The 14200-nt window shown below is 37.6% G+C and overlaps 1 protein-coding gene across 1 annotated transcript in view; it reads right to left on the reverse strand.

The window, feature by feature from the left end:
• LOC131165835 (BTB/POZ and MATH domain-containing protein 3) overlaps positions 1 to 13847 on the reverse strand; it is a 38940-nt gene extending 25093 nt beyond the window's left edge. The window contains exons 1-2 of the mRNA XM_058123940.1: positions 12989 to 13847; positions 7151 to 7499 (exon numbers count right to left, since the gene is read on the reverse strand). Coding sequence (XP_057979923.1) covers positions 7151 to 7499; positions 12989 to 13380 — 741 coding nt within the window. The 5' untranslated portion in view covers positions 13381 to 13847. The remainder of the gene's footprint in view (positions 1 to 7150; positions 7500 to 12988) is intronic.
• Positions 13848 to 14200: the final 353 nt, after the last annotated feature.

Below are 14200 nucleotides of genomic sequence, written 5' to 3' on the forward strand. Positions count from 1 at the left end.
ATAAAAGAAAGGGGAATGGAAACAAAAATAAAGAAGGAAGCTGCCAAGCTTCGTCGACGAACATAGGGTTTCGTCGACGAAGGCTTTAAAGATTTCGTCGACGAACACAGGGGTTCGTCAACGAGAAAATGTCGAGAGGGGTTCCGGAGCTGACTGAATTTCGTCGATGAAGAGTGGATTTCGTCGACGAAATTTGTGAAGAACTCGTCAACGAAGGTCAGGCTCGTCGACGAATTCTGCTGTATATATATATATGAAAAATCCGATTTTTATTCATTTTTCACGCTCCTCTCTCTCTCCTCTCTCTCCCCTTTGGCCCTCTCACTCTCTCTTTTTGATTTTGGCCCCGCCAGTCGTCGGATCGAAGATTTGAGGCTACCACGACGCTCCTAGTGAAGTTCTCTACAAGTTTACCGGAGCGGATCGTTGGGAAAACAAAGTTGGAAATCATCCCAGAGTTGAGGTAAGGCTTTTTAAGCCAAATTAGACTTTATGGTAGTTATAAAAATTGATGTACACATGAAAATATGGATGTTTAATACTGGGAATTTTGAATTTCAGGGTATTGAGTAGGAAATCCTACGGGGGTCAGGCTAGGAAATTTGAGAGGCTTTCTCAGTAGCCAGGTAAGAGAATAAACTAAAGCAGTAATTTTCCATGCAAATTATTATTGATTATGAGTAAATTTATTTTCAGAAAAAGCATATGTTATATTGTGTATTATGAAGGAAATGTACGATTGGGAAAATACTGCTATGATAATTATATATATATGTATGTATGAGATGATAGGAAAGCATGATTCTAGAATATGAAGTATGATTTTTAACAGCACATGTGTGGCATGAACATTATTTTTATGTGAAGCAAATCATGATATGAATGATTTCACAAGCAAAGCATATTTTCAGGTATTTTGAAAAGACGAATTATGATATACTGAGTTTGATGAATATATGATAAATGAGTTATTTTCAGAATATTAATACCTAAAACGATTTTGGCGCGAGGCCACATGTATGTTATTGGCACGAGGCCGTATTTATGTTTTGGCGCGAGGCCATACTTATATTATTGGCACGAAGCCGTATTTACTATATTATCGACGCGAGGCTGTATTTACTATGTTATCGGCGCGAGGCCGTATTTACTATGATTTTGGCACGAGGTCATATGTATGATTTCGGCACGAGGCCGTATCTATGTTTTCGGCACGAGGCCATGATGATATTATGTATGTTCATGTATTATATGTTATTACAGCCAGGATGTTAGTTTAGTTCAGTTCAGGGCTCGGTACCGTAGCTATATGTGTAGATCAGATATCTACTTCAGATTAGTGCTAACTGTCCCACGAGGGGATGGGAGATGGATAGTCGATGTGGCTTTCAATAGAATGTAGACGTTCACCTGACAGTCCGGACCAGGGTATGGCGGACCAATTGTACTTACAGACATATTTAATTCGGTAGTAGTCGGCCAGCCATTGTCGGGTCCCCCCCTTCGGGCTGCACAACCCGTCATGGGGGGTAATACATGACATTAACTAGCTATTCATCCTGGGTATATTTTCAGTACTACAGTTACAACAAATGTTTTTATGTATGCTATTACAGTGATAACAGATGCTTATGTATGTTATGATTTATTAACAAATATATGAAAGTACATGATTATCCAGTATGATATTATGATTATTTCCAGAATTATGAAATGTACTGTATATGTATAAGCACTTTAAATGTTCATGTTGCCACACAACTGTATTTAGTTTATTTTCCCTTACTGAAAAGTGTCTCACCCCCAACATTAATATATTTTTCAGGAAACCCAGAGAAACCAGCGGGTCAAGGCCGCCGTTGAGTGAGTGGAGCTTCCCTACTAGAAGGGTAAGCGTTGAGCTAAGACTAGGAGATTTTGTTGCATAATCCTAGAGTTATTTTGACTTTTTGGAGATTGTACATATAAACAGTATATTGATGTTAATAGAAAGCTCTAGTATTATGTTTTATGTTTGGATGTTTGAGATTTTATGTTTACTGCTGCTAGATTTTCTGCTGTGTTTGACAGGTGTCTCCGCTACCCACGGGTTTGGGTTGACCATTTTATCTATTATGTGACATTATATATTTAGAAATTGAGGGACGTTACAATCAGTCAGAATGCATAACATTACAATTGGACAGGAAAGGGATTGTGGTACAGCACATGCTCTAAAATGTGGTACCCTAGGTGTATAGATATATTGGTGAAAAAAGTGTAATGACACATGTATATTTAAGAGAGATTATTAAGGTGTTTCAAAGTCTAATAGAGATTCTTGCCAATGAATAGATTAATAATGATTGGGAATAAAATTATACTGCAACAACACAGCACTTTGACTAATAAAAATGTATGTCATATCTAAAATAGACATATATTTAGTTCCAAAAGGAATACCATACCTCAGAAAGTTCTTACCAATTCACGGTTTGCTAGGGTATTAGCGTTCTTTAGCAGCTATCATTCAGTAACTTCTTTCGGAAGAACACCTTTTACTTTTAAATTATGATGAATAATTTCATTTTATATAATTATACTACTAGCCTAACCAATGTGATGACCAGAACAAAAGCACTTCAGTACTTAAACATAAAAATAAAGAAGATATTCAAAATTGTTTGCAGAATCACTTATCACACAACTAAAGTTTTGGGAAAAGAAAAAAACACAATTGAACAAAAACTAACATTACAACTGAGGGCTTCACAAAATGAGTTTGGTTTTATTACATGGAGATCAATTACGGCTATAGATCTATTAAGAACAATCACGGAAAAGTTCAGGAAAAAGTGTGAAGATGTATTAGCGGTTTTTATTGACCTAAAGGAAACCTATGATAGGTACCTTAGGATAGTAGTATTGTGTTTGTGGGTTCTAAAATAGAATCAAGTTAGACATAAGTGTATGGATGTCCTTACGGATATGTACAATGTAGGTATACAAAAAGGAATTCCTAATAATAGTAGATTTTGTTGGAATAGAATTTCAGTTGGAATGATACAGGACACTACAGAATATAAAGGTTTTAATACATGTAGAAGGAAAATAGATAATCCGAAATGCCATTTTAGTAAATTATAGGAGGAATAATAGTAGAGATATATTAAACGAGATGATCAAGAAATTCACAATAACAGTAGATTTTGTTACCTTGGATATATTATGAAAGAAAAAGGAGGAATCGAAGATACAAGCAATACATAGAGTTAATGCACGAGGGGGAAATTGAGAAGTGCCTTGAGTAAGTTGTGTGATTGTAGAATATCTTTACAATTAAGGTGTCAGTTCACAGGATCATTCAAGATTCCCAAGCATGTTATGCTCATGGAATCTGATCCAACTGCTTGTGTTTTGGCCTAGGAAAGTGATGCAGATGCAATCTCACATTCCCTTGAAAAATCTCCACAAAACATGGGAATCTCATTCCTTGCTCAACCACAAGCATCTTACGTCCCATAGGCATCCTATTTTTTGGACTTAATTGTCCCCGTTATTTTGGCCGGTTGGACGTACATGCACCCTATAATACATCACACATTATTATCATATTTATATTAATAAATTATTATAATGTTGAAAATTAATGTAAAAAAATAGAAGTACTAGTAGTAATATAACATTAAATTATCTTATGTACTTTATAATATACTATTATCACACACCACAATGATATCTACAATAATAAATTATCATAATACTAAAAATATAAATAATATTATATTATGGTCAATAATAATGTAATATTGTTATAACAAAATACGAAAACATTTTATTACAATATCATATGATATTATGAGACTATAATATATAATTAAATAGCATTATGCTATAATCTTGAAATAAATATCTTCATATCATAGTCATTAAATACAGCGCCGCCTGGTTGATTGGACCAAAAACCTGAGGCCCAAACTTAAATTAGGATGGGTTTTATGTTAGACCACACATGCATACAACATGGTCAAAACCAGTCAAACCTAGCAGGTTTTGGTGAACCCAGGTGAGCAACTAAGTTTGATACACCCAGATGGATTTGCACTTCTGCTCCATTTTATTTTTCTTTATTACTAATTTGATTTTTATGGTTTTAATTTTAGGTTCTACATTATCTGTTCATTGCTGCAAAAAAAAAAATTTAAAAAAAAATTGTGGTTAATTTAGTAAATTATGAATTTAGAGCCTTAAAATATGAACAAATAAAGAAAAATTAAAAGTTAAGACTTTGTTTTGTTTATAGTTGAACATTTTTGCTACTTACTATTTTACATCACGATAATTTGTATTAATTAGACTGAATTTACCTTGGGTTTTGGGACTTGGACTTTGGTTTTAATGTTGGACCACAAGCCCATTGACCCAATCCCTTCATTAGACAGGCCAGGTTTAGTAACATTGCCTCATATATTAAGAGAATATGACTACTCTTCATGCATTACAACACACAAGGTCAAAGGTATCTTGGTAACCTTATTCAAATGCTTGATATGATTCAATGTTGAACCAAATATGGACTTTGGAATCTTGTGTATAATTCGAAGAATCCTGTAATGTGAAAGACATCCCATTCCTGGATTCCCGAGAATGTCATCCGAAGGAGCATTTTAGATCTGGCGAACTGAAAGATGTCTAAAAGAAAAGTCCTATGGGGCATGTACGAGACCATGTTGCATGGCAAAATATTGGGCAACTAATAAACATGTCCAAAGGTTAAATATGACAAAAAATGAGAAATGAGAATGTTACCATATGTTTGGTCTACAAGGATGGAATCAAATGGAATAGAATGAATCACCATATATCAAAATATTTTTTCGATAAACACTTTGTTTCTACATATTTTTTATTCAATTCTTTATTCCATCCTTATCAATATTGAGCCGGTGGAATCAATAAGAAATAAAAAATAAAATAAAAAAAAGTTGATTCTATATTTATTCCATAAAAAGCTTGTTTTCCCTCTTAAACAGCATTCTCCAAAAGAGAGCAGAAAATACAACCCTGCTATTGAAGAGTTATTAGAAAGAGTGATTCTAGTGTGCATTCCATCTCCAAATCCCAGGGCTCTTTTGACAGTAACTTCTTTTTTTTTTACCTAGAGTTTTTTTAATTAGTTTTTTAGTTTTTTTTTTCAGTTTTATTAGTTTTTTGACTTTTTTCTTGCCTTCTAGCACTAAGAGAAAGTATGCGTGTTAGTGTGTCTGTGTGTGTATATATAATATAAATATGGTAATCTAATAATTACTTGTTAAATGTCACAACATTCAATTTTTTTAAGTATTCCTGATTCCTAATTTTTTATTATACCTTAGCAATCTTAAGCCTACAATATTATACTCTATAAATGTACCTATATTATAGAGACGACACATGAATGTTACAGTCTTTACATTTTTTTTAATTTTATTTATAGCTATGTTATAATTTTCTTAGTGCTTTAGTTTAATATAGTGTATGCTCTTGAAGGCAATCATTCCAATTTGGCAACATGATAATCGATAAAATATCCAACTTTTTTTAACATGTAGCCACGTCATTTGGAATAAATTTTGACTAGATTTTGTGATTTGGTTCAATTCTCACTTCTTCATTCCTAAAATTAGAATTTTGATACACGATTTGAATCTTAATTTGACAACTATGATCATAGGAGGGGGAGTAGACCTAGAATAACAAGGGGAGACAAACTCCAACTGAACGCTCAGTGATTGTTATTGTCGACATATAAATTCTTTACATCCAAAAATTCTTCTTATATAAAGTTGTATTGCACATGCGAAGTTTTTTTTTCTTGGTACATGACTATTTCTAGTTTGTAAAATACAAAAAATAACAATAAATTTAAAGTATGACAAATTAATGTATGAACTTCTACAAAAAAATAAAAACGTGTTATATATACTTCAAATATAATTTGTTTAGCAATCATAACACTCACCAAAAGTTGCTCATCAGTAAGTCTCTCAAATTGTTAAAAAGTGGGGCAAGGTTCAAAAGTACACATTTGAGACCTCAGCTTGATTGACAGGGTCAACCTAGCCAACTGACCGGGCTGGCCAATTTAGGCTCAGTTGTACCAGATTGACAAATTTGACTGTAGGTCAGTAGTAAGCAGAGTTTTGAGCTTACTTTCCAGATCCAACCAACCTAGCGCAACCAGCCAGTCCGGTAAGTTTCAAAACCATGAAACTCTACTTTCCCTACAATCGCAGACATCTCAACTTTTTCCTCCCTAAATGTCAAATCCTATGTGACCTCTGTTAAAATTTTCTAACCATCACATGCTTTCCCTTCATATTGACCATGAAAGGCCATTGTTGAAATAAGTCTTACACACCCAGCATGAGATAAGGGAAAATTATTATTTTATTACTTAAATATGACAATTGAGGGCAAAGATCACATTCTAAAAACAAATTTTTTAGTTATACCATTACTTTGTCCCACTGCAACTAGTGGTCAGCAAACAGAGAGGAGCTATTTGATAATATCAGCAACACCACAGGAGTGTAATGTTATTTCGGTAGCATCAAAAGTTGGTCCAACGTGTTATACATATGGAGAAGTACGTGTACTTTTTCTGCACCAACAAAAGGCAATTATCAAAAAGACAGAGACCAATTTACAGGCAGGACAACTGAACATGTCAGTCTAAGCTCGCACTTTAACAGTTTCAGGCCCTTCAAACGAATCCAAACTAGTGCAAGTTTTTCCCATTCAAGAAAGCAGTATCTTCACAAAAAGATTTTCATAATTCTAATACTAACACTAAGCAATGTCAATCACTATAACTAAGTAACACCAGAGAGTAGCAGCCAGAGCGCCATGCAAGAATAGCCAATCAATCATGACCTCAATTACATAACAAGGTTATATAAGACAATAAATCCAGTGATAGTAGCACGTAGCATATTTGTGGGAAAAAACACATTCCAAGATAGCATGGGGAACAAAATTCTTGTCATGCATGGAAAATAAACTGTAAAACTAAGTAATGTCCACACCTCTGTGTCCGTGTGCTCTCTCTCTCTCTCTCTCTCTTTACACACACACACACACATATATCCTTCACACTGAGGTCGAAAACAAGGAAACCGATATTCCATACCTTAAAAATCGAGGGTTGAATATCCTCTACATGGACTTCATCAATGTCAGGATTTCCGACAAGGCCAAAAAATTGTGCTCTAAATACAGGAGAACGAGCAGCAAGTATCAACTTGTGAGCTTTAAATGTTTCATCCCCAACATGGAAAACTATGTCGCAACCAACTTCAGATTCTAGCAATTCCTTAAGACTCTGACCCATGTCTGATGGTGGCACAGGGATAGTATATTGTTTGGGCCCCTCAACACGTGTTCTGACAACTCCAACTGTGCAATGCATGGCAAGACAATCATCCTTTATATAATCAGAAGTTTCTAAAGTTGCTCTCCTGAGGAAACGCTTATAACCCCTGCAATGAATGTGGTCAAGGTACTACCCAGAAAAATAAAATGAAAAAAAAATAAAAGGGGGGTTGGGCATTAAATAAACTTCTAATTTAGGAGGTACGATCAGTTATAAAATCAATACAAGCAGGAATAGTCAATACTTGAAACAACGAGAAAGCAACAAAGCCTTGAATAATAAAAGGCCTTCTCGGCCATGTTGCTCAATCTAGGACAACATCCACCAACAGTTCAGTTTGAAGACAAGTCATTTCTTTATTGCCCGAACTATAATTGTTCCATCGAATTTTCCTTCTAAATTTAAAGCTATTTGACAATCACATAGTACAGTACTTGCACTTGTCCATTTTAATCAACCAACTTTAACTCTTACATGTATCTATCATCCAATCCTCAATGTTAGCAGTTATACCAACCCAGCTACAGAACAGAATAAGTTGTAACCAAATATATTCTCTCCTGTTAAATTGTAACCATTTTTTATTCTTTGATTCCTCATGAAATGTATATATAGACACAGCCTTCATAAATAAAATACACAGTATACACAGCAAGTTTTCCATTGCTGTCAACATGGTATCAGAGCTGCCGTGACTAGCCTGTCTTCAGATCCATGGAGTTATCCTCTTCCTCCCTTCCCTCAGTGCCTTCCATTGCATCTTCATTCTCTCACATTGTTACTACCAAACTCACCACAGAGAACTATCTCCTCTGGAAAGTTCAAATCACAGCTTACCTAAAGGGTCAGGACCTCTTCTCCTATGTTGATGGCTCGCTTCCTCCACCTGAATTTCTCCCTGCAACTGCAGAGCAGCCACCCAAGCCTGACCCTGCCTTCTTAGCCTGGAGATGCACTGATCAAGCTGGTCCTCAGTGTTCTGTTCTCCTCTCTGAATCAATCCTCGGCCATGTGCTCTCTTCCTCCACATCCCGTGATCTATGGTTCCCTCTCCACCATGTTCTCCTCTCACTCACAAGCAAAAGAGTTTCAGATCAGATTTCAACTCACCAACCTCCCTCGTGGTGACCAATCCATCTCTGATTATTTTGGGAAAGTTCGGCTTCTTGTCGACTCCCTTGCTGCAACTAGTAATGCTCTATCTAATAAAGAGCTTGTTTCCTATCTCTTAAATGGCCTAGGTCCCTCCTATGAATCCTTCTTCACCTCCATTACAACCAAAGTTGATCCTTTGACCACCCATGAACTGGATCAACTTCTTCTCAATCAAGAAAACCGCCTCTCTCATGTTTCCAAATTCACACCTCCTCCTCTTGATTTCTCTGCGAATTTCAGCTCTGCTACTAGTCCAAAAGGTCGTCCTCTTCACCGAGCTGGGAGATAGGGTCGTGGCTGTGGGAGAAATTCCTATCACAATCGTGGTGACCGCAATGGCTTTCGCAATCCACCCCAGCAGTCCTCTTTCCCTCGGCCAACTTGCCAGGTTTGCAAAGATCGGGCATGTGGCACTCCATTGCCGAAACATATTCAATCATGCTTATCAATATGATTCTCCTTGCAATTTCTTGGCTAATTTCACTGCACCTAGCTCTTCTTCAGACAATGTGTGGTACCCTGACTTCACCTCAACTCACCATATCACCAATGATCTGCCGAATCTGAATCTTTCATCCGAGCAGTATAGTGGTGATGACACTATCGAGGTTGGCGATGGCTCTGGACTTCCCATCCAAAGTTTCAGTGATTCTTCCTTTCCTACTTCTTCCTCTTTCTTTCTTCCCAAAAATCTTCTTCATGTTCCGTCAATTACCAAAAACCTAATTCCTTCTCTTCGTTTTTGCACTGATAATCACTGCTTCTTTGAGTTTCACTCCTCTCATTTTTCTGTCAAGGATTCGCAGACGAAGCAAACGCTCCTCACCGGGCCAACCCGTGATGGGTTATACGTGTTTCCTTCCACCACTCCATCTCTCCTTCCACCCATGTCAATCAGCACGCTTCCCTTCCACAGTGGCATCGCAGATTGGGCCAGTTTTCCCTTGCTCTCGTCCATCACGTTCTGCACACCAACTGTTTGACGCATTGCTCCTCAGAAGCCTCCTTCAAATGCTCGGTTTGCCCTCTTGCAAAATCACATCAACTTCCCTTTCCTTCAAGTCGGGTTGTGTATCACAGGCCCTTGGAATTAGTTTGTTCAGACTTTGGGGCCCATCTTCATTTGTATCTCGTTTGAGTTATAAATACTATGTTTCTTTTGTGGATCACTACAGATTCACTTGGTTATTCCCTATTAAACAAAAATCTGATGTCATGCACATATTTTCCAATTTTTTACCCTTTGTTGAGAGAATGTTTAACACCAAATTAATAACCTTACAAACTGATGGCGGTGGTGAATTTAAACCCATCTCCTCCATGTGTCAAAAACTTGGTAATCACCATCGCCTCTCATGTCCTCCCATCCCTCAACAAAATGGACTTGTTGAGAGAAAGCACCGTCATATTGTTGAAACCGGGCTTGCCCTCTTGGCCCAAGCATCTCTTCCTTTTAATTATCAGGCCGATGCCTTTGAAACTGCTGTTTACTTAATAACCCGTCTCTCCTCTCCAACATTAAATCATAAATCTCTTTATTCAATGGTTTATAATCATGAACCCAATTACAATTTTTTGAAGGTGTTTGGTTGCCTTTGTTGGCCCAACCTTCGCCCATACCTTCCCAACAAATTTAATTTTTAGTCCACTCCTTGCTTATTCCTTGGCTATAGCGCTTCCCACAAGGGATACAAATGTTTCGATCTCTCCAATAACAAACTATACATATCCCGTGATGTCACCTTTGATGAAATGTCATTTCGTCTTGCACAATCTCGGCCCACAATCTTTTCACCGTTCGTTCCTTCTACTCAGGCCTCCTTACCCATTTTATCCCCTTCAATACTTGGCCCAGCCCCACACTTAACTCCCACAAGCCCAACTCCCTCCCCATCTCCTTTTGTTCTCGGCCTAGGCCCCAATCCACTACCACATATTTCTTCCCCTGCATCTTAGTCTACCTCCCGATCTCCCCACACATCAAACCCCTCGCCTCCTTCACCCTCCATCCCCCTAATGATCCTCCTATCCTTGTCCCTCCTCGGTCATCCATAATCACTCGAGCCCAAACCAATTCCTCTCACCCCAAAGTATTTTCTGATGGTATTGTGCCCTACCCAACCCACCAGTGCCTCACCACCACTGTTCATGTTCCCGATGAACCTTCAAGGTACACTGTGGCTTCAAAATTTCTGGATTGGTTTGCAGCAATGGCCCAGGAATTTGCTGCTTTGACTCACAACCAAACTTTGACGCTTGTACCACCTATTCCCTCTTCAAATATTCTTGGGTGCCGTTGGGTCTATCGCACCAAGACCAACATCGATGGTTCATTTCAGCAACGGAAGGCCCGATTATTGGCCAAAGCCTTTCATCAGCAGCATGCCCTTGATTATCAAGAGACATCCAGTCCTATGGTTAAACCTTCAACAATTCGTCACATCTTGTCCATTGCTGTGTCTCGGCGCTGGGCATTGCGCCAGCTAGATATCGAGAATGCCTTTTTACATAGGAATCTTACTGATGATGTCTTTATGCAGCAGCCTCAGGGCTTTGTGAATCCAGCTCATCCTACATTTGTGTGCAAGCTCAACAAAGCAATTTATGGGTTGAAACAAACTCCAAGAGTTTGGTTTGATCACCGTAGTTCCTGGTTACTTGAGTATGGATTTCTAGTCTCCAAAGTTGATCCTTCACTTTTCTTTTTCAGTACTGCTGCTGTTAAAATTTTCCTGCTTGTCTATGTCGATGACATAGTGATAACTTCGTCTAACTCCTCTGCTATTGATACCTTTATTGCTGCCATGAGTACTGCCTTTCCTGTTCGGGATCATGGGAATTTATCTTTCTTTTTGTGTCTTGAAATTGATCATACCACAGCTGGTTTGTTCATCTCCCAAAGAAAATATATCAAAAATTTACTCACTCGCAGCAACATACTTCAATGCAAACCCATGTCCTCACCTATGGCTGCATCACTTAAGCTTTCTGAATTCGATTCACTTGATTTTGATGATCTTGTTCTTTACAGAAGCTTAGTTGGAGGTCTTCAATAACTCAATTTCACCCACCCAGATATATCTTTTGCCATAAATAAACTTTGTCAATTTATGCACTCGCCCAAACTTACTCATTGGAGTGCACTGAAAAGGGTCCTACGATACCTCAAGGGTACAATCAAACATGGTTTATTTTTTACTTCTCACTCAGGTTTTGTTCTTCAAAGCTTATTCTGATGCAGATTGGGGTGGTTGTCCGGATGATCAACAATCAACCAGCGGCTTTTGCATCTATCTTGGTAAACATCTCATATCATGGAACTCTAAGTAACAGAAAACAGTAGCTAGATCATCCACTAAAGCTGAATTAATATGGCTTCAAACTCTGCTCAAGGAATTTGGTCTGTTTTTACCTCAAACACCAACACTCTGGTGTGATAACCTTGGTGCAACACACCTTTGTGCTAATCCTGTTTTTCATTCAAAAACCAAACACATGGATATCGACTACCATTTTGTTCGAGATCGTGTCGTTGTTAACACATTCAGAATTTCCTTTTGTAGTTCCAAAGATCAACTTGCGAATGTTCTTACCAAACCATTAGTTGCAAAAAAATTTAACCATTTTACAAGAAGTCTCAAAGTGGTTGACACCCCCTTGGACTCGAGGGGGCGTATTAGCAGTTATACCAACCCAACTACAAAACAGAATAAGTTGTAACCAGATATATTCTCTCTTATTAAATTGTAACCATTTTTTATTCTTTGATTCCTCGTGAAATGTATATATAGACACAGCCTTCATAAATAAAATACACAGAATACACAGCAAGTTTTCCATTGCTGTCAACACTCAACAAGGTTTGAAGCGCCCATGACTTCAATCATAATGTAACCAAAAAGAATTATATGACGTACGAGTGCATTAACTTATAGTGAAAGTATTTGTACAACTCTATCAGCTAAACTAAGTACTAAGTAAGTTTTATCTCCACGATGCGAGGAGTGTCAATATCTCAAGCTAACCAACAAAAGAAGAAGAAGATTTACGCCACTATAACTAAGCTATTTGAAGCAACATTAATCATATTTTCACATTAATCAAATTTTGACAACAAACAATTGCTTTGACATCCCATCCCACAAAAAATCACTTCTGACTTTGCCGTAATTTTTTTCTTGTAAAACTCAGTGTACACAGAAGGGTTACAACAGCAACAAATAAATTATCAATTAAAGTCCAAAAAAACATGATATTGAGTTCAGCTTTGTGCAAACTTCGTTTTCGAAATGCTTGTAATTTCATTTTCAAAACGCTTAGTGAAAATTAATCAAATATCACAATTACTTGTTCGAAACACATTCCTGCCCCCGGAACCACCATTTACAAAACCTAATCATTAAAAAATTGTATAGAACAACAAACAAAACAAAATCATACCACATGCTCCCTCTGTACTTCAACGTATACGGGCCACTCTCCAACGCCCGATCAAAATGACTATGAACCTTATGTTTCCCTTTTCCACTCTGATCCAACAACGTCAACTCAAACAAAGCCCTAACGTCAGTCCCCTCGCTCGCCAACGCAATAAACACCGACACGTACATGGAACTATCCTCCGGGTTCTTGCCGTCGGGATAAAAGTAGATTGCCCAATCGTAGCCTCCAACCGTGAACGTATCGCTCGATATGTACTTCCCTGCCCCCATCCCTTTCGCCAAAGAATACCCCTTTATCGTGAAATCATGCGAGCCGTTCACTGTCTCGTTGATCGACTTCGAGCACGAATCGCCGCCGCACTGCTTGTTCTCATCCTCGAAATTAACCATAATTTCATCGAATTCACCGACCTTCTCCGTCGTATGAGCCCTGCAATCAATTCACCGCAGGATCGTTCCGAATTCGCCTAGGTTTCCCGGTGATCGCATGGAATTTATGGGTTTCGCGAGGGAAAAAGTAGCATTTAGGGCTAAAATATGGAGAAATTCAAAGTTTCTCCGTAGACACGCGTCACACGCGATGAATTGTTCTGCGCCGCATCGCTGGGAAGGAGAGCGCCGAGTATGAAGAGTCGAAGGCGAATCGGAGGAGATGGTAGCCGGATGCACAGTGGAGTTGGAGATTGGAGAATGTTTGCCCAACTCGACGAAAGAGGAGAGACGCGGACAGCGTGATTAAATAGTGCGCGTCATAAACGATAGCCGGTGATGAGCTTGTTTTGGCGACGGCGTTTTATAGATACTCAGAAGTTCGCGTTCTGTTCCGAGTCCAGTAGTCCGTTCTAATTTAATGCACAAGAACTGTCCGAGAATCCGTTTTTAACTTTTATGGACTTTTTAAAATAAAAATGTTTTAAAATGTCTTTAAACAATTAAACCAAAACAAAAAACTAAAGAATAAAATACTAAAATAATAATAATTTTTAAATAAATAATAAATCTTGAAGAAATTCAAAAGCCTCGACTTGTTTGGTTGGTGGCCTAGAATTTAGATGCCAAAAAAATGGAGTCAATGATGAAATTGAGTTAATAATGTAATTGGTAGATGCATTTAGTTAGTTTTTCATAATTTGATATTAGTTTGTAAACTTGGTAATCCTTTTTTAATTAAAAATAACCAAATTTTTCGCTAAAAGTTATACGTCCAGCT

This window comes from Malania oleifera, chromosome 10 (genome assembly GCF_029873635.1).
Source record: "Malania oleifera isolate guangnan ecotype guangnan chromosome 10, ASM2987363v1, whole genome shotgun sequence".
Taxonomy (NCBI): Eukaryota; Viridiplantae; Streptophyta; class Magnoliopsida; order Santalales; family Ximeniaceae; genus Malania; species Malania oleifera.